The following is a 27,516-nucleotide window of genomic DNA, read 5'->3' on the forward strand; positions in this document are numbered from 1 at the left end:
AAATTACCAGCTGTCATTTCCTAAAAGATAGTTCATAAGTAAGGATACAAAATAATACAAATAAATAATATAATAATTAATACAAGAATAAACTGTTTTGTGTACTCTTAACTGTAAATATAGTTTTTCCCACCTGTGTATATGTGACACTATTTGACATTTCCTTAATATTAAACTTCCAGATAGAAAATGTTTCTCATTTTCTCCAATTAAAATAATTATTATATCCTTATGTACCAGCTGCTTTGACCTAGAGACAACTTAGCACAAGTTAGAAACATAAGATAGCCATTTTTAGAAATAAATCAAAGAGCACCAATTTTATTTTATAGTGTTTATTATAGTACATTGCAGTTTCCAGTAAGTAAAAAAATAAAAACATGGCAGACTAAATGTGCCAAGAAGTACATATTGAACATATTTAATTACCACAGAAACGTAAATAAGTCTTGACTGTTACTTTTTAAGATTGTTCATTAACATGAAGTCATTCAAGAAATCTGTGGGATTTCTCTATTATCCACAATGAGAGTATGTATAATCCCTTCTTTCGGCTTTCCACTACTGACAGCCTTTATGTAACAGTCATGGTTCCCAAAATGGAAGTGAGTTTCAACCCCATCATCTACAAACTCACCCTAGGCCAACAAAAGAAGGAAGAATTAGTGTTCAGAAACATTTCTCTTTGTCTAGCATTAACACATCTAAAAGGTAGTATAATGAAGTTCATATTAGTTAATTGTTAAGCTTTGCAAAATTAAAATTAGAAACTTGTATTTAGTTGCTTTTAAATTCTGTGAATAGAAAGTTTTTTATTTGTACTCCCTACAATTTAAGAATCTTAAGTGTCAGAGGGGAAAAAAACCCATACACCTCATGGCTCTGTGTCTGAAACATGCTATGCAGATACAGAATATTTTCAAAAATAAAATGCTCACAATAACCCTAATAGAAGCACTGTTATACTCATTTTATAAATGAGGAAATTGAGGCATAGAGTAGTTAAATAACTTGCTGAAGACCCTAGTCAGTAAGGGATGGAGTGTTTTGGGTTTTTTTTATAAAGTGAGATGAGGAGAGACAGACAGACAGACTCCCACATGCACCCCAACTGGGATCCACCTGGCAACTCCCATCTGGGGCCAATGCTTGAGTCAGCTGAGCTATCCTTAGCACCTGAGGCTGATGCTCAGAACAACTGAGCCATCCTCAACACCTAGGGTCAATGCTAGAACCAATTGAGCCACTGGCTGTGGGAGGAGAAGAGGGAGAGAAGGGGAGAGGGAGGAGAAGAGAAGCAGATAGATGCTTCTCATGTATGCCAACTGGGAATCAAACCAAGATGTCTGCACATCTAGCCTGACGCTTAATTCACTGAGCCAACTGGCCAAGGTCCGCAGTGTTCTTAACCACTCTGAAAATCTGATTCCTCCAGTTATAAAGTGGCTTTACAATAAAATATACAGATCACATAAAATCAAACACTACTAAGTCTAAACTTGCTCTGTTCAATACAGTAGCTACTAGCCATATGTAGCAAAATTGAGCACTTGAAATGTGGTGAGTCTGACAAGAGGTATGCTGGGGTTTTTTGTTTGTTTTTGGTTTTGATTTTTTAGTGAGAGAGAGAGAGAGGGACAGAGAGGACAGATAGGGACAGACAGGCAGGAAGGGAGAGGGATGAGAATCATCAATTTTTCTTTGGGGCACCTTAGTTGTTCATATTGCTTTCTCATATATGCCTTGACCAGGGGGGTTCTAGCAAAGTGACCCCTTGCTCAAGCCAGTGACCTTGAGCTCAAGTCAGCAACCTTGGGGCTCAAGCCAGCAACCATGGGGTCATGTCTAGGATCCCACGCTCAAGCCAGCGACCAGCGCTCAAGCTGGTGAGCCTGTGCTCAAGCCAGATGAGCCCATACTCTAGCCTGCGAACTTGAGGTTTCGAACCTAGGTCCTCTGTCTCAGTTCGACACTCTATTCACTGTGCCACTGCCTGGTCAGGCTAAGGTATACTGTTAAAGTGTAAAATATATATTCGGTTTGGAATACTTAGTATGAAACAAAGAATGTAAAACAATTCACTGAAAACATTTTATATTGATTATATGTTAAATTATACTATTTTGATAGAATGATTTAAATCAAATATATTATAAAATAAACTTCATCTTAAAACTTTATAGCCACTAGAAAAGTTACACTTGAAGCTCCCATCTGTGGCTCATGTTACATTTCTATTGAATAGAACTGATCTGGAGTAAAGGATAGGGGCAAAGAAAAGGAAGGAAGAAGAGAAAGATTAGAAGATAAAAATGAACTATTTCAGAAAGCAAAGAAACCCCAGACAGATTTAATATTTGGCTGTGAGCTTCCTGGAAGCCAAAGCAGACAGGACAAGGTCCCGTAGCTAACATCATCTAACCAAACAAAGCACAGGCTGCATCAGGAGGAGAAGCATTTTCCTAGCTCTGAGAAGAATTTGGCCAATACCTCTTTTTGGGAGGTGTTCTAAACACCTCCAAAAGGACCAGCCTGCTCCTAGTGTGCAGTGTATTCTTTTCATTTTTCTCTCTTTTTTCTAAATTTTATTTATTGATTTTAGAGAGAGGAGGGAGAGAAAGGGGTGGGATGAGCAGGAAGCTTCAACTCAGAGTTGCTTCTCATATGTACCCTGACCGGGCAAGCCCGGGGTTTTGAATTAGCGACCTCAGTTCTTCAGGTCAAGGCTTTATCCACTGCGCCACCACAGGTCAGGCTTCCCACTTTTTTCTCTTGAGCCTTGAAAAATGCCTTTAAGTCATACTTCTGTAAAGATCAATTTAGAGGGTAGGACAACGGTTGTGTAATACAGCCCCTCTAAGTAGCTTCTTGGCAATTTGACCAACATAGTGTTGGTCATGATGCTTGGAGATAAAAAGGAAAAGGGGAGATAAGCTGTACGTCCCAGGCAGCAAGAGCAGGTGGCTGCCCTGCACAGAGCTGCCAAACTGCCCTGCAAACCAGGCAGTAGTTGCAGTGAGGAGGCAGCTGGGTCATGAAGTGTCCACACACTTGTGGTTTCCTGTCAACTACTGAGAAACAGACATTGTGGATGAACATTATTTTCAACTTATTTACATCCACATCATCAAACAATATTCTCTACATTTGCACTGGAAAATCCCTTTGAGGGTGGTTCAAAACTGTTATTCTCCATTTAGAGGGTTCCAGGGTAGGACAGTAAGAACAGGAAGGAGCACTCGGTGTGGCACTGGGCACACAGTAGGTACCCACTCCGTGTTAGGGATAACCAAAGCTGTTCCAAAGGGGTTATAAAATACTGAAGAGCTCTCCAAGCCTCTCTGCATAAAAGAAGTCCTAATCAATACATTCAACTCAGAGGAGAGTGGTGCAAGCTCTGAGGATCAGTTCTAAGTGACTGCTGGTTAAATTCCCCTTCCAGAATTAATACTAGGACTAAGAAACAGAAAAGCATTCATCCTAGTAACTTAATTTCTGGCTTGGCCACTTTCTCAGAAGCAGATAGCTACAAGACCCGGCAGGTTCTGGGTACACTGAATAAATTCATTCCAGACCACGCACCTCATCTCACCTTCCTATACCTTTTATTAAATACAGAAAGTAATGGCAGCAACTACAATTGTGCAACTAGCTAAAAATGAGACTAGAGAAGAGAGCGCCTCATTCTCTAGCCCGGTGCACCTGAAGCCAGCATAGAAAGCAGAAACCACTGGCTTGCCAGTTGACCCCGTAACACATGAGCGCTTCTACCCAGTGATTTCAGCTCCTAGTACCACACTCCCTGCTTCCCAAAACAGTCTCCACTGCTTCCACTCCCTCCTTTGTGCATACTACACCACTATTATTTCTTTCTTTTTCTTAATTGAATTTATTGGGGTGACATTGGTTAATACAATTATATATATAGGTTTCAGGGGTAAAATTCTACATACATTACTATTATTTCATTCCAGCTTGAAATTCACTCCTATATTCATTCCATCCACAACATTAAGAGTGCAAGCAGCTGATAGCAAGAGCCAAGCACACAGGGGTTTATTTTATTTCATTTTCTAAAAAATTTATTTAGTGAGAGGAGGGAAGGCAGAGACAGACACCACCATGTGCCCCGAACGAGATCCACCTGGCAAGCCCACTAGGGGGCGATGCTCTGTCCATGTGGGGCCCTTGCTCTGTTGCAACTGGAGCTGCACCTGGGGCCAACTTGCTCCAATTGAGCTATGGCTGCAGGAGGAGAGGAGAAGAGAAAGAGAGAGAGAGATAGTGAGAGAGGGAGAGAGAGAGAGAGAGAGAGAGAGAAGCAAGAGGAGGAGGGATAGAGAAGCAGATGGGAGCCTCTCCTATGTGCTCTGACTGGGAACAGAACCTAGAAAATCCACACACCAGGCCGACACTCTACCACTGAGCCAACCGGCTAGGGCATTTTATTTCATTTTACTTTTTAAAAAATTATTAATTTTAGAGGGGTATGCAACATAATCAAATGTCAAAATAATCTGGAGATGTTTTCTCTGAACATATGTACCCTGATTTATCAATGTCACCACATTAAAATTAATAAATTAGCCTGACCTGTGGTGGCACAGTGGATAAAGCGTCGACCTGGAAATGCTGAGGTCGCCGGTTCGAAACCCTGGGCTTGCCTGGTCAAGGCACATATGGGAGTTGATGCTTCCAGCTCCTCCCCCTGTTCTCTCTCTCTCTCTCTCTCTCTCTCTCTCTCCCCTCTCTCTTTAATAAAAATGAATAAATAAAATCTAAAAAAAAAAAGTAAATAAGTAAAAAAAAAATTTAAAAAAAAAAAAAATTAATAAATTAAAATAAAAAAAATAAAAATAAATCAGTGGTCCCCAACCCCCAGGTCGTGGACCGGTACCGGTACGCAGAGAAAGAATAAATAACTTACATTACTTCTATTTTATTTATATTTAAGTCTGAACGATGTTTTATTTTTTAAAAATGACCAGATTCCCTCTGTTACATCCATCTAAGACTCACTCTTGATGCTTGTCTTGGTCACGTGATACATTTATCCGTCCCACCCTAAAGGCCGGTCCGTGAAAATATTTTCCGACATTAAACCGGTCTGTGGCCCAAAAAAGGTTGGGGACCACTGAAATAAATGACCTAGGTTGCAAGTTTATTTTTACTTTTAGTACAAACATACAATTCACTTTTGTTAGAACTTTCTAGACTCTTCTTTCTTGTTTTTATATACCCAGTATTCTGTAGCATGTGATAATTCCATTAAATTGAGTCTGGGTTACAAAAATTAAAAAAAAATTATTAATTTTAGAGAGAGAAGCAAGAAGAGGGAGAGAGAAAGATAGAAACATTGATCTGGGCCCTGGCCGGTTGGCTCAGCGGTAGAGCATCGGCCTGGCGTGCGGGGGACCCGGGTTCAATTCCTGGCCAGGGCACATAGGAGAAGCGCCCATTTGCTTCTCCACCACCCCCCCTCCTTCCTCTCTGTCTCTCTCTTCCCCTCTTGCAGCCAAGGTTCCATTGGAGCAAAGATGGCCTGGACGCTGGGGATGGCTCCTTGGCCTCTGCCCCAGGCGCTGGAGTGGCTCTGGTCGCGGCAGAGCGACGCCCCGGAGGGGCAGAGCATCGCCCCCTGGTGGGCAGAGCGTAGCCCCTGGTGGGCGTGCCGGGTGGATCCCGGTCGGGGTCGGGCGCATGCGGGAGTCTGTCTGACTGTCTCTCCCCGTTTCCAGCTTCAGAAAAATACAAAAAAAAAAAAAAAAAGAAAGAAACATTGATCTGTTCCCTGGCTGGGGACCAAACCCATAACCATGGCACACTGGGAGGATGCCCCAACCAGTCGAGCATCCAGCCAGTGCCACACTGGGATTTACATGGGGATTTCACCCTGCTTGGCCACAATGGGTGAGTAGCTTTTTGGCACCATTAGTCTGTAAGTTCCACTTGTTTTCTGGGGGTTGAGACAGTTCCTTTTCCTATCTGTCTTTGTGTCATCATCTGACATTATGTGCATCATTTCTTTTTCAAAAATTTTGCTTTTACACAAGTACCCTCTGTTTTGAGTGTATGGTACTGTAAAGCCTTCTATTCAAAGTGTGGCCTATGGATCAGCAGTACTGGCATCAGCTGAGGAGATGTTAAAATTTGCATTTTAATAAAACCCCAGGTGATACTATGCATGCACATTTGAGAAGCAGTGGTCTATGAAGCACCACATTAATATGGATAAACACAGGAGTACCCAACTTTTGGGGGAGGAATTTTCTAATGGGAGAACTCTTTTTTAGAGGCTGGCCCAGGAAAAGAAAGGTATAGTGTGAGGTTGGTGCAAGTTTACATGTAAATTGTTTTCAAACTCTTGCTGCCCCAAACACTTTGTGGGAAAGAGCTTCAGATTCTGGAGTCCGGAGTAATTTATCTCTTTTTTTGTTTTCAACTTAACAAGACCTTGGTTAATTATAAAACCTTCATAATTAAGAAACATAGCAACATATCATCAGTAACTTACACATATGGTGTGACAAGATATCAAAAAATCAACTTACCTCTGTTTTCATTATTTTACCATTGCACCATACATCCATAGTGTTTTTGTCTGTAAAAGAAACAAATTTAAAAAATTATTATCTATGATTTGAAGATAAAGTTAACTCTTTTATTTAGTATTTTTACAAAGTTTTGATGCGATGGATTCCAAAAAGTCCATTAACTTATCACAAGTTTGAGATTCTTCTAAATTTAAAGAAACTGATTATTCTTTGTTCACAGGCAAAATCAAAACAAAGCAAAACAAATTTTACAGAGAGAATCATGGCCCCAATACAAATTGATGAAGACTTGTCAAACAAAATAAATACTGAAGCACAATCTATAAAAGGAGGATGCACACAAATGAGCATGAAAAGGGACTTTTCCCCGTGTCCTTTAATGTCCTTCCATGTCCATGACTAGATGATTACCCCTGCCTCTCACCCTGACCCAATGGATGATGGCACAAAAATACCACCAATAAAGGCTGCCTTGACCAGGCGGTGGCGCAGTGGATAGAGCATTTGACCTGGAATGCTGAGGTTGCCAGTTTGAAACCCTGAGCTTGCCCAGTCAAGGTACATACAGCAAGCAAGCAATGAACAACGAAAGTGAAGCAACTATACCTCTCACCCCCTGCCCATCCTCTCTGTAAAATCAATAAATAAAATCTTAAAAAAAAAAAAAGGGGGCTACCACAGGGTTCATACAGGATAGACAGCATGTCAGGTTTAGAAATTTAACCTTAAGTTTCTGACTGGACAGGGCAATAAGCTCTATTCATTTCTATAATGGTTTTGCTTTAGGGAAAACTTATTCATCATAAATATATATCTATTGGTGTACCTGGTGAACTGTGCTAAGTATGGTGCTAACACAACAGAGCACAGTGCTGCCACAATACACCTGGGCATTCGTTCAGCTACCACAGCTCATTTCCAGGAGGTGGTATATGTGTGCGCATGCGCAAATATCCATGTGCCCTCTGGGGAGAGGAGTCCCTAGACCTGTGAGTGTTCGTGTCCTGGTGAGGGGCAGGAGAGAAAACTGCACTTGTCAAGCTACCAGATGAGGTTTGGGAATAATGAAGCCTTGAGATGCATGACCTGTGTGTGCACAAGGAGTCCAGGCACCAAAAACTTGTCTGGGCTCAAGGCTGAGGTGCCAGTCTGGCTTAACACTGACAGGCTGTCTACTCTGGAACATGGTCTAAAGGGGACTCTTTCCTCCCCACACCTCGAGAAGAGAGCTTCAATTGAGATGGAGAAAGGACTTTAAGCTGGGCTAGAGGAGAGAGAGAAGAAACCTGGGTGGGACGCCCCTGTGGCAGCCTGAGTAGGAAGCATCTACAGTCACAGCCACAGGGAAACCCAGCTTGTCCCAACACATGATCAGATGACACAATGCTAAAAGAAACCACAATGGTGGTGAAAATCAGAATTGTATTTAGTATACCTACTGAACATGCGCATGTGCTCAGATTTTCTACAAAAGCTATTATTAGCATGTCCCTGAAGAACACCATTAATCCAAAAGCCATTAAAAAATGGAATAAATTTGACTACATAAAACTAAGAAAGGCTTCTGCATGATTAAACAAAACCATGAACACACATAGGCAAAGTCATACAATATGACAAACTGGGAAAAAAATATTCAAAACTCACACCACAGAGGGCTAATCTTAGTAATTGAGGACTCCTTCCTTGTATCAAGGAGAAAAAGAGGAACAACAAGAAAATGGGTCAAGGGACATGAACAAGCATTATTAGAAAAGAAACTCAAAAAGGACATTAAACACATGAAAAGATTCTCAATCTCACTCAATTTTGAGAAAGGCAAATAAAAATAACACTGAAATACTACTTTTCACCTAGCAGAATATCAAAAATCCAACAGCATGCTCTGTTGTCTTGAGAACTTGTAGGGAAACAGGCAGTGAGAGTACAGAATGGTTAAAGCATCATGAAGGACAATTTGGCAAAATCCAAGACTAAAAATGCAATTATTCTTTGACCCAGCAATCCTACTTTCCCACTTCTGAGAATTGGTCCTAAAGAGATATGTACACTATATTCCAAGGGGCATGTTAACAAAGTCATTCACTACTGCTTCTAACAGGAACAGAATAGAAATAGCCCAAGTGCCCATCAGTTGGGATTGAGTTCAACTATTTTATTTACTATTTAAATTTATTCTGTAGTTATTTTTAAAAAGTATGAGAATATTCTTTATGTAATTATATAAAAGAATCTTCAGCATATACTAATAAATTAATAACAAAGGTGCTTTTATATATAAGAAATAAAATATATTTGCTTGAATTCGAATAAAGAAACACTAGAAGGATTCTATTAAGATTGGCAGTCTTATCTCAGACATTTCCTGGAGCAATATTTTTTTCTGATATATCACTCAGGCAAGGGAAACAAAAGAAAAAAATAAATATCAAATGAAAAGTGCACAGCAAAGGTAACCATCAACAAAATGAAAAGACAACCCACTGAATGGGAGAACATATTTGCCAATGATGCATCTGATAAGGGGTTAATATCCAAAAGTTATAAAGCACTTATAAAACTCAAAACCAAAACAATAACAACAACAAAAACAACCAATCCAGCTAAAAAATGGGCAAAGGACCTGAATAGACACTTTGCAAAGAGGACATACAGATGGCCAACAGACAAATGAAAAGATGCAGAATGTCACTAATCATCAGAGAAATGCAAATTAAAAGCACAATGAGATACCACCTCACACCTGTCAGAATGCCTATCATCAATAAATCAACAAAGAATAAATGTTGGTGAGGATGTGGAGAAAAGGGAACCGTCCTGCACTGTTGGTAGGAATTCAGATTGATGTAGAAAAAGCAGTATGGAGATTCCTCAAAAAATTAAAAATGGAACTGCCTTATGACCTAGCAATTCCACTCTGGGAATGTACCCGAAGAAACCTGAAACACTAATTTGAAAGAATATATGCACCTTTATGTTCACTGAAGCACTGTTTACAATAGATGAGATTTGGAAGCAGCCCACATGTCCTTCAGTAGATGAGTGGATAAAAAAGCTGTAGTACATTTACTTACTGGAATACTACTTGGCCATAAAAAAGGAAAGGAAATCTTTATCTTAATCTTTGTGACAGCATTGATGAATGAAAATATTATGCTAAATGAAATAAGCCTGTCAGAGAAAGACAAGTACATTATAATTTCACTTATATGTGGAATGTAATGAACAAAATAAACTAACCAAAAATTTTTAAATGGCTATTATAGGGTACGCAGGGTGAACAGGGACAGGAGTGGAAGCAAGATCTCTCAATGTATCTTTTTATATCATTTTGATTTCTGAATTATATATCACCTATTCAAAAATACATGTACAGGCCCTGGCCAGATAGCTCAGTTGATTAGAACGTCGTCATGATATGCAAAGGTTGTGGGTTCCATCCCAGGTTAGAGCACATACAAGAATCAACTGATGGGTGCATACATAAGTGGAACAACAAATTGATCTCTGTCTGTTGGCCTCTGTTTCTAAAAATCAATAAAAAATAAAAAAACAGAACTCAGGCAATGTTAATTCTAAGGAATGTCCTAGAGAACAAGTTTCAGAGAAGCAAAATAGAGGAGTAATATAATGACTTGAAAACAGTAAGTAAATATTTACTTATAGAACTAAGTATGGGCCTGACCAGGCGGTGGTGCAGTGGATAGAGCATCGGACTGGGACACAGAGGACCCAGGTTCAAAACCCAGAGATCACCAGCTTGAGCATGGGCTCATCTGGCTTGAGCATGGGCTCACTAGCTTGAATGTGGGGTCGCTGGCTCAAGCAAGGGGTTACTCGCTCTGCTGCAGTCCCCCAGTCAAGGCACATATGTGAAAGCAATCAGTGAACAACTAAGGTGCCGCAATGAAGAATTGATGCTTCTCATCTCTCTCCCTTCCTATCTGTCTGTCCCTATCTGTCCCTCTCTCTGACTCTCTCTCTCTGTCTCTGTCAAAAATAAAAAAGAGAGAACTAAATATGGGTTGGAAGGAACAGAGCATAGTATAGAATGGCTATATATTCTGTCAACATAGATACAGCACTATGTAAATGGAAAATAATATGCAAAAAGTTTAAAATTTTTTGGTGATTGTATTTTAAACTCTTTAACAAAATTTTTTTAGCCCTGGCTGGTTGGCTAAGTGGTATATTGTCAGCCCAGCATGTGGATGTCCTGGGTTTGATTCCTGGTCAGAGCACACAGGGGAAGCAACCATCTGCTTCTCTACCCCATCCCCTTTCGTTTCTCTCTCTTTACCTCCTGCAGCCATGGCTTGATTGGAGTGAGTTGGCCCTGGGTTCTGAGGATGGCTCCATGGCCTCTGCCTCAGGTGCTAAGAAGAGCTCCATTGCTGAGAGCAATGCTACAGTTGGGCAGAGCATCGCCCCCTAGTGGACTTGCCAGGTAGATCTTGGTCAGGGCACATGTGAGTGTCTCTCTGCCTCCCCTCCTCTCACTGAATAAAAAAAATTTTTAATTGATTTTAGAGAGAGAGGAAGAGAGAGAGAGAGAGAAAGAAACATCAATCTGTTTCTATATGAGCCCTGACAAGGGACTGAGCCAATAACCTCTGTGCATTGGAATGATGCTCTAACCAACCAAGCCGTCTAGCCATGGCTGGTAATTGTATTAATGGTGGTAGTATTTGTGCTGTTAATGGAAACTATTATGTATGTAATGGGGCACAAAACAAATAAGTAATTATATTCTAATTGCACCATCCTCTGTGACCTTGAGAAGGATTCTTAGTGTGGAAGAAAGAACATACAGATATTAGATGAGGTTTATCCATCCATCCATCCATCCATCCATCTATCTATATAATTTCCTTGCTCTATCAGCTGAAAATATAAAAAAATAATTAATGCACATCCTTAAGGTATGCCCATATTATACTCTCTAAATACTATTTTCCTCAAACAAAAATCAGGTCTTTTTGGAGAAATGGGTGATTCCAGGTCTGGGCAGAAAATGTTCAAAATGAGCCTAACACATTTTGTCATACCAGAAAGCAAAGAAGCTATCAAAGTCTACTGAGGATGTGTCAGAAGGACTCAGGATCCAGACTAAAGAGCATCCCATAGGCCAAAAATGGGACAATGTACTGAAATCCATCAAAATATTTAAATTCATAAGTGAATAATGATTTTTAAAAACCTAAATGATCACCTTTTGGAGGAGAACAGAAGCCAGTTCAGCATTATGAAAAATGACAAATAAAGGGAAAACAAGCAGTTCCTGCATTTCTTATACAAATTGTACATCTGTATAATCAAATAGCAGATAACAGAAAGTTTCTCATTATAGAAGTATTTCAGCTAATGAATAAAGAGTGATAAAATCAGAATATCACCATTTGATAATTGCTAATGTATTAATGGATATAGGCACTAGGTATTAATGGTTGCAAATGTGGTTAAAAATTGATAATACCATGTGTTTCTTTAATAACAAACTATGAAGCGGTCTTTCCAGAAAAAAAACAAACCTACATTTGATCAATTCTTCAGAGTAAACTACCAGTTTACAGGAAATATTAAAGACAGAGGGACATCACAGGAATGGAATCAACAAAAGCCAGACCATAAGAAACTTTTCAAGACAAATTTACCCAATTTTTCAATACATTTTTCATCCTTTAACATTTTTTTTAAAAAGGCACTTGCCAGGCCTGACCTGTGGTGGCGCAGTGGATAAAGCGTCCACCTGGAATGCTGAGGTCACCAGTTCGAAACACTGGGCTTGCCTGGTCAAGACACATATGGGAAACAACTACTACGAGTTGATGCTTCCCACTTCTTCTCCCTTCTCTCTTTCCCTCTCTCTCTTTCACTCTTTCTCTCCTCTCTAAAATGAATAAATAAAATCTTTAAATAAAAATAAAAAGGCATTTGCCAGCATTGGACTAGATTCTAGAATCTTGAAGGAATGGACTAGGTCCTGGTATACTAACTGCCATTGATAGGGTACTCAATATAATCTAAGAAAATGAAACAATGAATTATCAAAATGATCTAAACAGTCTTAATGTAGAGATATAAGGAGGAAATACTAGGAATAACCAGAAGAGAGAAAAGGTAGTAATTAGTAAATATTTGTCTTGTAAGTTTTGAGGTTGAGTAGAAACTGAGAACACAGATGGCGATCTGTAACAACAGAATGTAACTTAAAATTCAATGGCTTGTTACTTATTTATTACACTACTTTATCTGATGCAGTCCTAACCCTCTTGCTACTTAGAAAAAAATTCCCTTCTTACTGATGAATCTAAAATGTCCAAATGCCTCCTGACCAATGTTGATACAGTGGATAGAGTGTCGGCCTGGGGCACTGAGGTCCCAGGTTCGAGACCCTGAAGTCACTGGCTTGAGTGCAGGTTCACCAGCTTGAGCATTGGGTCACTGGCTTGAGGGTGGGATCATCAACATGATCCCATGGTTGCTGGCTTGAGCCCAAGGTTGCTGGCTTGAGCAAGGGGTCACTGGCTTGGCTGTAGCCCCCCAGTTAAGGCATGTATAAGAAGCAATCAATGAACAATTAAAGTGACGCACCTACAAGTTGATGCTTCTCATCTCTCTCCCTTCCTGTCTCTCTCTATCCCGCAAGAAAAAAAAAAAGCTAAAAATAGCCTGACCAGGTGGTGGCACAGTGGATGGAGTGTTGGACTGGGATGCAGAGGACCCAGATTCAAAGTCCTGAGGTGGCCAGCTTGAGTGTGGGTTCATCCGGCTTGAGCGCAGGCTCACCAGCTTGAGTGGGGAGTTGCTGGCTTGAGTGTGGGGTTATAAACATGACCCCATGGTCACTGGCTTGAGCCTAAAAGTTAATGCCTTGAAGCCCAAGGTCCTTGGCTTGAGCCCAAGGTCGCTGGTTTGAGCAAAGGGTCGCTTGCTCTGCTGTAGCCCCCCAGTCAAGGCACATATGGGGAAGCAATCAATAAACAACTAAGGAGACTAAGGAGCCACAATGAAGAATTAATATTTCTCATCTCTTTCCCTTCCTGTCTGTCTGTCCCTATCTGTCCTTCTCTGTCTCTCTTTCTCTGTTTCTGTAACAAAAAATAAAATAAAATAAAGCCATTTATAATCCTCAAATCCATCACTATAAAATCTAGTTCTCATGTTTGTTTTATAATTTATTTAATTTTTTTTTTTAGCAAGAGAAACACAGAGACAGTGAAAGGGACAGAAAAACAGGAAGGGAGAGAGATGAGCATTAATTCTTCACTGTGGCACCTTAGTTATTCATTGATTGCTTTCTCATATGTTCCTTGACTGGAGGCTCCAGCCGAGCCAGGGACCCCTTTCTCAAGCCAGCAACCTTGGGCTCAAGCCAGTGACCATGGGGTCTTGTCTGTGATTCCACACTCAAGCCAATGACCCCATGCTCAAGCTGGTGAGCCCGTGCTCAAGCTGGAGACCTCAGGGTTTTGAATCTCTGTCCTCTGCATCCCAGTCCGACGCTCTATCCTCTGCACTACCATATGACCAGGCTTATGTTTTAAAATTAAAGAAATACTTCATTCACAGAGAACACATTAAAAATACACCTGCACTTACACTCTCTCCCATTCAAGGCAACCATAAATGATCTAGACAGTTAGAGAAACTAATTAAACAGCCATCATAAATACCAATAAATTCTGCAGAAACAGCAATCACTTACCCAACACGACTCTAAAGTCCTCACCATCCAATTGTAATACCCAAGTATTGGTGGTTTTTGACCTTTTCTCCATATATTGCTTGAGACTTTCCCCATTAATTTCCAGAGTATATTCATAAGCAAAATCAGTGACAGCATCAATATTTATGGTTGCTTTTGTCTTTGCAGTTCCAACATAGAAGGTTTCTTTGCCCACTAATTTGAACATCCATTTTTTTCTTATCTCTTCCTAAGTAATAAAATAGAAAAATTGAAAACACAGAAATAAAAGAAAATTTAGTATTTATAATATAACTAAAGTAAGCAGATGACAATGCTTATTAGATGTAATTTTATTAATTTGTAATGCAAAGGTTTTTGAAGTCATTTTAAGTTTAAGTATTAGATGTTATAGTCTATGAATACTATAACTATTATTAGATTTCTTTGTACAGCAAAATGATACAGGCCAAAATATGAAGATTAACCAATTTAGTAAAAGAAAAGCTTAAATTCACATATGAAGAATCTACATTAACAAAACCAACCTTCTCTGTATACCATGTTTACAAAGTAACATGTTTTTTTTCCTACCTTCCCATCTACATATACCACTCGTTTGCCGGTTATGGTCCCATGTTCAAATTCAATCTTATGGACTCCATCACTCAAAGCAACTTCCCAAGTGGCTACACAATTTGTCATTTTTTCCAGGTTATGTGGAGAGCTAAGAAAATAAAATTACAGCAATTACAATCAGCCAAAATAGCAAGTTAATCCTTCCAAGATAAAAGTAGCAGATTTTTTAAACCCCTAAAATTACAGTGATGTTACCTAAGAAACCCTACTCACAGTACATGTAGCTATCTTGTCTGTCTTCTGTACTCTTCCTTTAAGATGAAACTACTCTGTATGAGTATACAGTTGGGTAATTCCAAACAAAGTCACCTTAATATTAATAGGATTAAGAATCTATCAGTTTATCCACGATAGTATTCTAAGCTAAGCTACAGAATAATGTTCGCAAAGGTCACTACTTCTCCCTCCTCTCATTTAAAAAGCATAGTATTAATTTTGGTTTTTCTTTTTCAGATCCTATCACTCCAAAAGAAGAATTCTACAAACCTGTTCTACTTAGACCAGTGACTAGGAATTAATTTTAACAAAAAAGGTTCTAATTTATTGAAGTAAGACACAGAAAAAGAGAAGTGATGGAAGAAATGTCCTATAATAAATATTAAAATGTTACGAAAAATAGTAACTCTTGTCATTACTATAGGAAATCTTTAAAAAAAAGGATGCTAGTCAGAAGTTTCTGGAACAATTTAAAAACATTTTAATATAAAATATAACATCTATAATGTATTCTATATAAATGACATACATATAATACAAATATAACAGATAAATAATATTTTTATATTGATACAGGTTTTTGGCTTTGAGAGAAGTGACATTTATGCCAGCATTAATGATCATACCTAATAATTAAGTGCTTACTGTGTGCCAGTCACACAGTAAGAACTTTTATATATATATATATATAATTTATTTATTTTATTTTATTTTTTTGCATTTTTCCGAAGCTGGAAACGGGGAGGCAGTCAGACAGACTCCCGCATGCGCCCGACCAGGATCCACCCAGCACGCCCACCAGGGGGTGATGCTCTGCCCATCTGGGGCATCACTCTGTTGCATCCAGAGCCATCCTAGCGCCTGAGGCAGAGGCCACAGAGCCATCCTCAGCGCCTGGGCCATCTTTGCTCCAATGGAGCCTTGGCTGCAGGAGAGGAAGAGAGAGACAGAGAGGAAGGAGAAGGGGAGGGGTGGAGAAGCAGATGGGCGCTTCTCCTCTGTGCCCTGGCCGGGAATCAAACCTGGGACTCCTGCACGCCAGGCCGATGCTCTACCACTGAGCCAACCGGACAGGGCCTATATTTTAAAGATTTTATTTATTCACTTTAGAGAGGGGAGGAAAAGAGAGAGAGTGAGAAAAGAGGGGGAGGAGCAGGAAGCATCAACTCCCATATATGTCTTGACTTTGCAAGCTCAGAGTGTAGAACCAGAGACCTCAGTGTTCCAGGTAGATGCTCTATCCACTACACCACCACAGGTCAGGCAGAGCTTTACATATATTAACTCATAGAATCCTTACCAGGAGATGGGTACTATTATTATCCCTATTTTATGGAAGAAACTGAGACTCAGAGAGGCTAAGGCAGGGATCCCCAAACTTTTTACACAGGGGGCAATTCACTGTCCCTCAGACCGTTGGAGGGCCAGACTATAAAAAAACTATGAACAAATCCCTATGCACACTGCACATATCTTATTTTAAAGTAAAAAAACAAAACGGGAACAAATACAATATTTAAAATAAAGAACAAGTAAATTTAAATCAACAAACTGACCAGTATTTCAATGGGAACTATGCTCCTCTCACTGACCTCCAATGAAAGAAGTGCCCCTTCTGGAAGTGCAGTGGGGGCCGGATAAATGGCCTCAGGGGGCCGTAGTTTGGGGACCCCTGGACTAAGGGATTATCTAAGATCATAATGACCATAGTGGCAGATAGGATTTACGCTTAGGACTCTAGCTCCAGAGGCTGTTCCCTTAACTACATTCTACTTTTCATTCCCTCTAATCTCCTTTGTATGCTCTAAATCAGAGATACTAAATGGGTTTTATATCATTTTGAAGTGATTGCCAAGAACTATGGGCTGAGTGGGATTGGAGATCTGACATCTAGGTCCTATAAAGGATGCCATGTTAGTGGTATCCACCTTCATGCCAGGTATTTACTACTCTTGTTCTATATCATAGAAAAGTAAAACCATGAATTCTGCAATTTGACAAAATGTGTTTTTTTAAAAAGTAGCCTGGATAAATAACTCTTCTGAATGATTAAAACAATCTTGAAAGTTTCAAAAGTTAATTTTATTGCAATGCAAGACATTTACCTTCCATCATCTTCAAAGACAGGACTGCCATCTCCAGATGCCATGGTAGGCAAAACAGTCTTTAATCCAATTAGCAGCCAGGAAAGAAAAAAGAAAAATTGCAGGCAAGAAAGATTGAGAGCAACAAAGATAACATTTGTCAAGGGTTTTTCTAACTTTGCAATCTATTTCTTAAATTGCATGCAGTTCTGATGAAAGAGCTTTTACATACAATAGCATTGCGACCTCGAATTCTTAGGGAAAGAAGTTAAGTCACGCAAGTTGGCAAATCATATTTTTCCATGTTATGGATTTATAATTTCCTAAAACTAAAGAATAAACTCTAATTTGTTTCAAGGATTATACCACATCAGAACTTCAAGAGACCTAGAGGTCCTCTGGGTCCCATGCTTCTCAAACTGAGGCGGAAGAACCCCCAAGGGTATGAGGCAGTAGGCCAGCGAACACATAAAAGTCCAGGATAAACAGAATGCATCTTTTTGGAGGAATCAGTGTTACAGATAGTAACAAATTTAAAATGCAATCTTTATATTAACTTTTAGAAGGCTATATTATGGTAAAATATATAATTTAAAAAAAATTTTTAGATAACTTCAAAGAAATTTGAGTTTGCAGGAAGCAGCCAAAAATATACTAGTTTGCTTTATAAGAGCAAACTTATCCGTTTATTCAAGCCCACTTAAACTACTAGTGCCAATAATGTATCCACAAAAGATATGTGGTTTGCTCAGGTCACAAGTAGGGCCCACGCCAAAACTAGAGCCCAGCACTCATGTGCAATTAACTAAACAGTAACTGGGCTGTAATGCTAATTAAGTTTACTGAGATCAGAAGCACTGATTCACTCATATACATAGGAAACCCTTCACATTAGAAGATTTGAGATTAACATTTGCACCACTGCAAAACCTACTAAAAAATAGGCTCACTAATTTTTGTTCCCAAGATCTACCTTCACCTTGCCTTCTCCCTATAGATGCCTAAGGATGCTCTCTCCATGTTAAAAATGGGAGATCACCAACCTTCTTTGGCTAAAACAGCCAGAGCCACAAATCAGGGGGTTTTTGGGTTTTTTTAAAGATATTAAGGGAGAGATTAGCATCCATAAAAGCTATATAACTGCCAAAAAAGCTAAGAATTTTAGAATAAAAACTAGATGAACATTCAAAAACACTTTGTACCTAAAATAAATCCCTCTTTTTCTTCTTAGCATCTTACAAATATGTAGATTTTCCTGGTCTTAGGAAGCCCTAGCATATATCCTATGAAAGTAGAGAGTGTCCTACAACTGTGACAGCAAAGAGAACACAGAGCAATAGAGTAAGACAAACAGCATATCAACTCGGATAAGGCATCCTTCGCAAATGAGAGGGGACTTAGGGATATCATTAAATTTTTCTCTACAACTTCTAGAGACTCTAGAAAGTTCAGTAATTCTGCATTCAAACTTGAAAGAATCACCCCATTTTCCATTATAAGGTACTTCAAGTATTATCATACTAAAATAAAGCACGGTACCATCTTAATTATAATAACTTTTCACATAGGTATATAAGACAACACAACCAATTAAAAGGGAGATTAGAAATCAAGATAACATTTAAATAATAATTCTTTAAATTATCAACATTCATATATTCAACATTTATTTATGGAATATCGGTTTAAGGTATAAAAATGTTTTGGAAATAGTGGTTATGATTCAGTAATTTAATATTACTGAATTGTTAACACTTTAAAAATAGTTAAGCCTGACCTGTGGTGGCGCAGTGGATAAAGCGTGGACCTGGAAATGCTGAGGTCGCTGGTTCGAAACCCTGGGCTTGCCTGGTCAAGGCACATATGGGAGTTGATGCTTCCGGCTCCTCCCCCCCTTCTCTCTCTGTCTCTCCCTCTCCACTCTAAAAAAATGAATAAATAAAAAAAATAGTTAAAGTGGCAAACTTTATGTCATATATGTTTTCCCACAACTTAAAAAAAAGTAATACTGTAATATACTCCCCAAAATGAATTGTAAACTTTAAGTGGGTAAATTATATGGTATATGAATTATATACTAACAAAGTTTGTTTGTTTGTTTGTTTGTTTATTAAGTGAGAGACAGACTCCCACATATGCCCCAACCAGGATCTACCCAGCAAGCTCCCTAGGGGGCGACGCTCTGTCCATTTGGGGCCATTGCTCTATTGCTCAGCAACCAAGCTATTTTAATGCCAGAGGTGAGGCCATGGAGCCATCCTCAGTGCCCCGGGCCAACTTTGCTTGATCCAAGCAAGCCATGGCTGTGGGAGGAGAAGAGAGAGAGAGAGAGAAAACGAGGATAAGGAAGGGTGGAGAAGCAGATGGTCACTTCTGTGTGCCCTGACCGGGAATCCAACCTGGGACTTCCACACACCAGGCCAACACTCTACAACTGAGCCCAACCAGCCAGGGCCACAACGTTATTTAAAAAAAAAAAAAGATTCAGGTGCCCTGCCAGTAGCATTTCTTGTAATGTGATACTACTTAAAATCAAGAGATGATCACAGCTGTCCTTGTTCCCAATTTCTACCTTACTCATTTGAATGAGAAATCACTGTTATACATAGATCTCTGTTTTACAAATTGGACTTAATAAACACATGTTATATTCTAAATTCATCCACCATGCTGATAATTATCAGTCACTTATATGCCAGTTCCTGAGTCAGCGACTGGAGACCGTAAGGTGATTACAGCACAGCCGAGGGAAGTAATAAAGAATAGCATGGGCCTACAGAGAAAGGATCCTAGCCCTGCCAGGGCTCAATCCACAGGAAAAGGATTGTGACAGAGAATATTTTAGCACAAAACTTTAAAAATGTAAATGAAAAGGATGAAAAACATATTCCATTTATTTTCACTCATGAGAACAATGTCACTCACTTGAAGCCTTTCACAAGACTTCAAAGAAAGCTTTTTGAGTATCTAGTGACTACCCATAACCATAATCTTTTAAAATCCTTTCCCTTGCAATCCAGCACCCATATTTCAGAGTATGACTTAAACATAAAACATTTCCATCATCTAACCCTAGCTTGAATTTTGCATTAACTTAGGTTTAACCATATTGGGGACTGTAGTGGTTTGTCCAAGCTAAACCTAAATCAGTTTTTTTTTTATTTTCTTTTTTTAAAAAGATTTTATTTATTGATTTTAGAGAGACGAGAGAAAGTGAGGGAGGAGGAGGAAGCATCAACTCATAGTAGTTGCTTCTCCTATATGCGCCTTGACTGGGTAAGCCCCAGATTTTGAACCCTGGACCTCAGCGTTCCAGATCAAGGCTTTATCGACCGTGCCACCACAGGTCAGGCTAAATCAGTTTTTAAAATTACTAAGATTCTCATACACTCTAGTTCCTTTTTCAGCAAATGCTCTAGGTAAGGCCAGCCGCAAGTCAGGTCACCCTTTCACAAACAGATGCTGACAGTTTACTCCCTGAGTCCCTTGTGACGCTCTGAAACCTACAATCAAGTCGGTCAGGAAGTTCATCAAACCAGGTACTCTCAAATGCTAGCGGAGGTACAAAACGCGAGAATAATTCTTCTAAAGAGCATTCTGCAATGTATTTATACTACAAGCCTTACATGAAGAAGTCACTGTAAACAATGGTGCTCAAAAAACCCCAGACAGAACAGTGCTAACAAATGGCTTTTGTAACAGCTAAACACTGAAAACCACCTGTATGTTCACCATCAGGGAGAGAATCCATCAATAAATCACAATCCTGTAACTCAACAAACCGAAGGTCAAGCCCGAGCTAGACGCCGGGGATGGATGCAGAGGTCATCCTGGCACACACGATCAGTTTTAGTGCGGTCTAATAAAAAGAAACGTAGAAAAACACGTAAAGCTGCGGGTAGATGCAGGTGATGTATTAAGAGAAAGCCAATTTACAGCACTTTCTGACCCAGGCCCTGCAAAAACACGGTCTGATCAGGATTACAGGGAAAAGGAAGGAAATACGCATTAATATTAATCCGGGTTGTCTCCGGGGTGCTTCCTTCCTTGCGCTTTTCTGTTCCACTTTGTGGACAGCCACAAGTATTAGCTGTCAGTGGGGACGAGGCCGGAGGCTGGAGCGGCCGGTCGCAGGGCCTGGCCGGGAAGGGGCCCCGGGTCCCAGCCTCTGCCCGCGGTCGGGACGCCACGGAGAGGCCCGGAACGCACCTTGGCGGGCGGGGTGCCTCACCGCGGGCGCCCACCAGCCGTGTAGACGCCGCCCACCCGCCGCTGCCACTGCCACTGCCTCTGCCTCCAGGAGATCGCGGCCGCCCCCGCTGCGGAGGGGCCGCCCCCGCTGCGCGCACGGGTTCCGGGGGCCGGCCCGGGCCGCCCCACCCTGGCCGTGGGTATCACCTGTAGGCCGTGGAACGAGGGAGGCTCTGGGCCACGCCACGGATCGATGCAGACTCGGGCGCTTAGGCCGCGAGGCCTTCTCCTTTCGCCCAGAAGCAGACGCAGCTTCCGTTGTAACTGAAGCTCCGCGAGCGCGAGTACCAAGCGCGCGGACTGCCGCGCTCCAGGTCCCCGGAGGTGCCTGCCCAGCGCAGGCCGCCACTCGCCTCCCCGCACCGGGGACCCAGCCCCGCCCGCTGCCTCAGCGGAGGGCTTTGCGCTCTGGGCAGAGGCCCTTCCTCAACTTCCACTCAGGAAACGCAGCCCCGCGCTGCATGCCGTTACCATGCCAACAGTGCTTTTACCAACCAGCTCTTAGCAGGTGCTGGGCTGGACGCTGGGGCTGATAACTAACTGGTGGGCAAAAACAGACCCTGTGCCTGCGCTGAAGACACTGGGCAGGTCAATCTGATCATTGCATTCGCTCCTTGAAACCTCTTTATGGGTTCTGATTACTTCTTAAGTTTAGAGACCCAAGCGTCTTATGGGAGGCAAAAGGCCCCCCGTCTCGCCTACCCGACTTCATTTAGGAACTCAACTGGTGCAAAACCCCTCCCGCCCAGGGACCTCTGCAATGCTCCTGGCTTCTTCCCTTAGGTAACGTCTATTTTGTTGAGATTGTTTCACATTGATCACTTCTTAAGGAAAATTATCTTGGCCCCTAAGACTTACAGCACCTGTAATTATCCTTCTTAGTGTCCCCCCTCTTTTCCTCTTTCCCCCCTAAGATTTTATGTATTGATTATACCGGGAGAGGGGGTGGAGTATGAGAAGTAGTTGCTTCATTCTAGCTGTTCATTGGTTGCTTGTGGTGTAATTTATTTATTTAGTGACAAAGACAGAGAGAGAGATAGAGAGAGGGACAGATAGGGACAGACAGACAAGAAGGGAGAGAAATGAGAAGCATCAATTCTTCGTTGTGGCATCTTAGTTGTTCATTGATTGCCTTCTCATGTGTACCTTGACGGGGGGGGGGGGGGCGGGGAGGGGAGGGCGGATTACAGCAGAGCGAGTGACCCATTGCTTAAGCTGGTGACTAAACTGTTGACTCCTCGCCAAGTCGGATGAGCCCGCTCTCAAGCCAGCGACCTCGGGGTTTCAAACCTGAGTCCTCTGTGTCCCAGTAAGATGCTCAATCCACTGCGCCACCACCTGGTCAGGCAGGTGTAATTTATTTTTATTTTATTTATTTATTATATTTTTCTGAAGTTGGAAACTGGGAGGCAGTCAGACTCCCGCATGCGCCCGACCGGGATCCACCCAGCACGCCCACCAGGGGGCGATGCTCTGCCCATCTGGGGCGTCGCTCTGTTGCGACCAGAGCCACTCTAGCGCCTGAGGCAGAGGCCACAGAGCCATCCTCAGTGCCAGGGCCAACTTTGCTCCAATGGAGACTTGGTTGCAGGAGGGGAAGAGAGAAACAGAGAGGAAGGAGAGGGAGAGGGGTGGAGAAGCAGATGGGTGCTTCTCCTGTGTGCCCTGGCCGGAATCGAACCCCAGACTCCTGCACCCAGGCTGACGCTCTACCACTGAGCCAACCGGCCAGGGCCAGGTAGGTGTAATTTATTGAATGCTTGCTATATGTCTTGTATATCAGTGGTCCATAACCCCCAGGCCGTGGACTCATACTGGTCCATGAGCCATTTGGTACCGCTCCGCAGAGAAAGAATAAATAACTTACATTATTTCCGCTTAATTTATATTTAAGTCTCAACGATCTTTTATTTTTAAAAAATGACCAGATTCCCTCTGTTACATCCATCTAAGATCCACTCTTGACGCTTGTCTTGGTCACGTGATACATTTATCTGTCCCACCCTAAAGGTTGGTCTGTGAAAATATTTTCTGACATTAAACTGGTCCGTGGCCCAAAAAAGGTTGGGGACCACTGTTGTATATCATTGTCTATAGTTCTTACAATAACCCAGTGATTATATTTACACCAAATTATAGAGAGACCCAAAGTCCGTCATGAATTGCAGGACCAACATGTGGAGCTGGGCCTGGAATTTGAAAAGTTCATGTTAATAGGGCTTTGTTGGAAAAGTGTTCATTATGAAGAAAAACCTGAGCCCTGTCTTCAGGCCTGGAAAGCTCCTCTGCTCAGGGACACCAGAGTGAGCTTATACAGTACACCCAAGTCTGCACCCAGAATAGGCAAGGCAGTTTGTAATTTTGCAGATGACTTGTTTTGTGCTGCTATTTTCTCTTTGGGTCTATTTTCTGGGATACCTGTAATTAAGGAACATACCAGTTTGCGCTGCATTTTCCACCTACACATTCTCTAGACCCAGGACACTGACTAGGAATAGTGAATTGTTACCAGACAAAATAGTCATGGGAAGAAAGAGTCTTTTTTTTTTTTTTGAGAATTACGCAAAGAGAGCGATGAGAAGCATCAACTCATAGTTGTGGCACTTTAGTTGTTCATTGGTTCCTTCTCATGTGTGCCTTGACCAGGGGACTCCAGCCAAGCCAGTGACCCCTTGCTCAAGCTAGCAACCTTGGGCTCAAGCCAGTGACCCCACACTCAAGCTAGTGAGCCTATGCTCAAGCTGGATGAGCCTGCGCTCAAGCTGGCTGACCTCAAGGTTTCGAACCTGGGTCCTCAGTGTCCCAGATTGACGCTCTACCCATTGCACCACCACCTGGTCAGGTGAAATAATGTCTGAACAAAACATTGTGAGAGGTATTGAAATTGAGTATAAAGTATATTCATTCATTCAGGCTGCTCCTACTTTTGACTTTATTCTCACAGATTGTTTACTTGTTTCTCAGGAAGTACCTAGATGCTGCTCATTCTTCTGAAATGACCTCTAACCATTTTGCCCATAGATATCAGTGATTTTTAAAAAAAAAGTTATATAGTGGAGGTGTCACCAGAGATGACCTGAGTCCCTGGGACTTCTCCCTCCTTGTTTTTTGTCAAGCTCTCGAGAAAGAATCCAGGTGAGAGACAGACAGGGTACAGCACTCAAACAAAGCAAGCAGTTTATTAAGCAAAAGCTATACACTTGGCACAAGGCACAAGCAGGCAAACTTAGCTAGTCTGAGCATCCTGTCTATTGGGGTCTTAGGAGTTATATATTCTTAGCTTCAACGCTCTGTTTCCCTGCTATAGGGAGTAATATACAGTATAGGGTTTCAAGTTTCCCTTCCCTGATATTGGGACTAGCATACAAGGTTTCAAGTCCGTTTGAACAGTTTTGGCAGATCTTAAGATTGCTGACTCCCTCATTCAGTGGGTTAGATAAACCCCTCTCCCCCCTTTTCCTGCCCGATAACTGTCTATCCTACCTAATGGGGGGGGGGGGGGAGAAACATCAACTCATTCCACGTAGTTGTGCATCCATTGATTACTTCTTATACATGTTGACCTGGGACTGAACCAGTGTCCTCAGGCTCAAGCCAGCAACCTTGGAATGGAAGAACTGGCAAGCCCGGCTACTTTGGGCTTATGCTGGCGACCTTGGGCTCAAGCCAGTGACCCCAGGGTCGAGCTGGTGACCTTGGTACTCCAGGTCAATGCTTTGCCCACTGTGCCACCACTGATCAGGCACGAGTGATTTATTTTAAGAGAGCAGCTAAAAAGTGCTTTCATTCACAATAATCCATGTTATTTGGCCTCCTTTTGAAAAGGAAATTGTCAATAGATTGGCTAATTTTCTGAATTTACTTTGTAAACAGCACGAATGGAGATCAAAATAAAAGGAGAAAAATACATAATCTGATATTGACAGAGTTAAAATTTCCAAGTGCCCTTCCAGGATTGTTCTAGTGTGACTACTGCCTATGTGTTAAAGGAAGAAGCACCAGTGCTTTAAAATGAGCTCAGAGGTTCATGGGTCAGAACCAGGGCCAATAACCACAGTCTCATGCTGGCCAAGCTCTCCCTCAGCTCTAGGAGGAGCTCCAGGAGGCTGTGGCACAAATATAGAGAGTGGAGAAGCATATCCAAAGTGATCTTGTAGAACTTCAAAACAGAAAATCTTGAGGAGAGGTTTGTAGATACACCCTTAGAGCAAAGAGCCAAAGGCAGGCAGTACAGACATATGTTCCAATTGGTTAAGATTTTTAAAATTTATATCTTGTTTATTTTGAGACGTTTTTAGATATAGAGAAGGACAGATTATAATCCCCACAGTTCTGCCACCCAGAATTGACTGACCATCATTAAATATTAACTCAACAAAAATTTTAGTAGAAGAAAATGTTGCAGATAGAGCCCTGTTTGCCTTTCAATCCCAGTACCATTACAGTATTTTCTTCTCCTCTCCAAAGGCCAACATTCTCATGAATATGGTGTTGCCTTCCAAGTCCACTTTCTGTACTGATATAGAAATTATATATATGAGTAAATGTTCCTGGGCATGATATAGTCTTGCTTTTAAAAATTATTTAAATGGCCTGACCAGGCGGTGGCGCAGTGGATAGAGCGTCGGACTGGGATGCGGAAGGACCCAGGTTTGAGACCTGAGGTTGCCAGCTTGAGTGCAAGCTCATCTGGCTTGAGCAAAAAAAAAAAAAAAAAAAAGCTCACCAGCTTGGACCAAAGATTGCTGGCTCGAGCAAGGGGTTACTTGGTCTGCTGAAGGCCCACAGTCAAGGCACATATGAGAAAGCAATCAATGAACAACTAAGATGTCGCAACAAAAAACTGATGATTGATGCTTCTCATCTCTCTCTGTTCCTGTCTGTCTGTCCCTATCTATCCCTCTCTCTGACTCTCTCTCTGTCCCTGTTAAAAAAAAATATTTAAATGGTAACATGAATAGCAGCTGGGAATCTGTGTGAGAGTAAGACAGGATTATAGGAGCTCATCCTTTGGACTTCATTTCACCATCATCATTACATTTATTCAATACTTATTGACTATCTGTTATATGGAAGGCACTGTGACAGGGAATATAACAGTGAGCAGGACTAATGGTTTTTCTTCACTTGTGAAGTTTACATTCTAGTGGAGAAGATAGTCACAAAAAATGAGCAAACAGATTGTGATGGTCACCTCCAAGAAGGCTCTCAATGATCCCTTCTTCCTGGTATTCACATCCTTGTATGAAGGTTGGTCTGTGTGATCAATAGCACCAGGTTATAAAAAAGACTTCAACTTTATAGGTGTTCACACTTTCTCTTGAATCACTCCTTCCGTGGGAAGTTGCCATGTTGTGGGGATACTCAGGCAGCCTGTGGAGAGGCCCACTTGACCAGGAATGAACAGAGGCCTGCCAACAACCACATGTTTGAATTTGGAAGTGAATCCTTCAACACCTGTTGAACCTTGAGATGACTGTAGCTCTGGCTAACAGATTAACTGCCACCTTATGAGAGATTCTGTCCAGACCTTCCAGCTAAGCCACTCTTGTATTTATGACCCACAGAAACTTTGAAATAGTAAATGTTTGTTTAAGCTGCTGTGGTTAGGGGTACTTTGTTGTTACACATCAATAGAAAACTAATACAGAGACAGATGAAATAATTGCAAATGAAAATAAGTGCATACACCAACTGTAGTAGAGTAGATGCCCATCATGAGAAGTCATATGGTTAAGTGGTTAATGAAATAGGCTTTGGAGCCAGAATTTTAATTTCAGATCCTGGCTCTGCCATATACAGTGGTACCTTGACACATGAGCACTTTAAATCACGAGCAGTTTGAGAGATGAGCAGTCACTCGCGGGATTTTTTGATTTAAGTCATGAGCAGATATTTGAATCACGAGCTTCTGCCATCCTCCACTAGATGGCCTGCTGAATGTTTTGAAAGAGAGGAAGAAACAAACTTCCATGGAAAGGTTTTTGTTGAAACGGCCTCTAAGTAAAAGTGAGGAAAGTGTGGCAAAAAAGCCAAAAGTCAGTGAAGAAAATGATGATTGTTAGGCAAATGAGTTTGTAAAACT

The 27,516-nt window shown here is 41.2% G+C and overlaps 1 protein-coding gene across 10 annotated transcripts in view; it reads right to left on the minus strand.

Annotated features, from left to right (window-relative positions):
• Positions 1-319: 319 nt before the first annotated feature.
• Positions 320-27,516, minus strand: part of FAIM (Fas apoptotic inhibitory molecule) — a 182,458-nt gene continuing 155,261 nt past the window's right edge. The window contains exons 1-7 of one of the 10 annotated variants that reach the window (XM_066245481.1): positions 21,579-21,707; positions 20,901-21,039; positions 17,202-17,260; positions 14,836-14,968; positions 14,263-14,491; positions 6,552-6,601; positions 320-638 (exon numbers count right to left, since the gene is read on the minus strand). In XM_066245481.1, coding sequence (XP_066101578.1) covers positions 492-638; positions 6,552-6,601; positions 14,263-14,491; positions 14,836-14,968; positions 17,202-17,260; positions 20,901-20,915 — 633 coding nt within the window. In that variant the 5' untranslated portion in view covers positions 20,916-21,039; positions 21,579-21,707 and the 3' untranslated portion in view covers positions 320-491. Of the gene's footprint in view, positions 639-6,551; positions 6,602-14,262; positions 14,492-14,835; positions 14,969-15,075; positions 15,157-17,201; positions 17,261-18,957; positions 19,103-20,900; positions 21,040-21,389; positions 21,482-21,578; positions 21,827-27,516 lie in introns of those variants that run through there. The other 9 variants (XM_066245482.1, XM_066245484.1, XM_066245483.1 and 6 more) reach the window with 9 other exon arrangements.

The sequence above is a fragment of the Saccopteryx bilineata genome, chromosome 10 (genome assembly GCF_036850765.1).
Source record: "Saccopteryx bilineata isolate mSacBil1 chromosome 10, mSacBil1_pri_phased_curated, whole genome shotgun sequence".
Lineage (NCBI taxonomy): Eukaryota > Metazoa > Chordata > Mammalia > Chiroptera > Emballonuridae > Saccopteryx > Saccopteryx bilineata.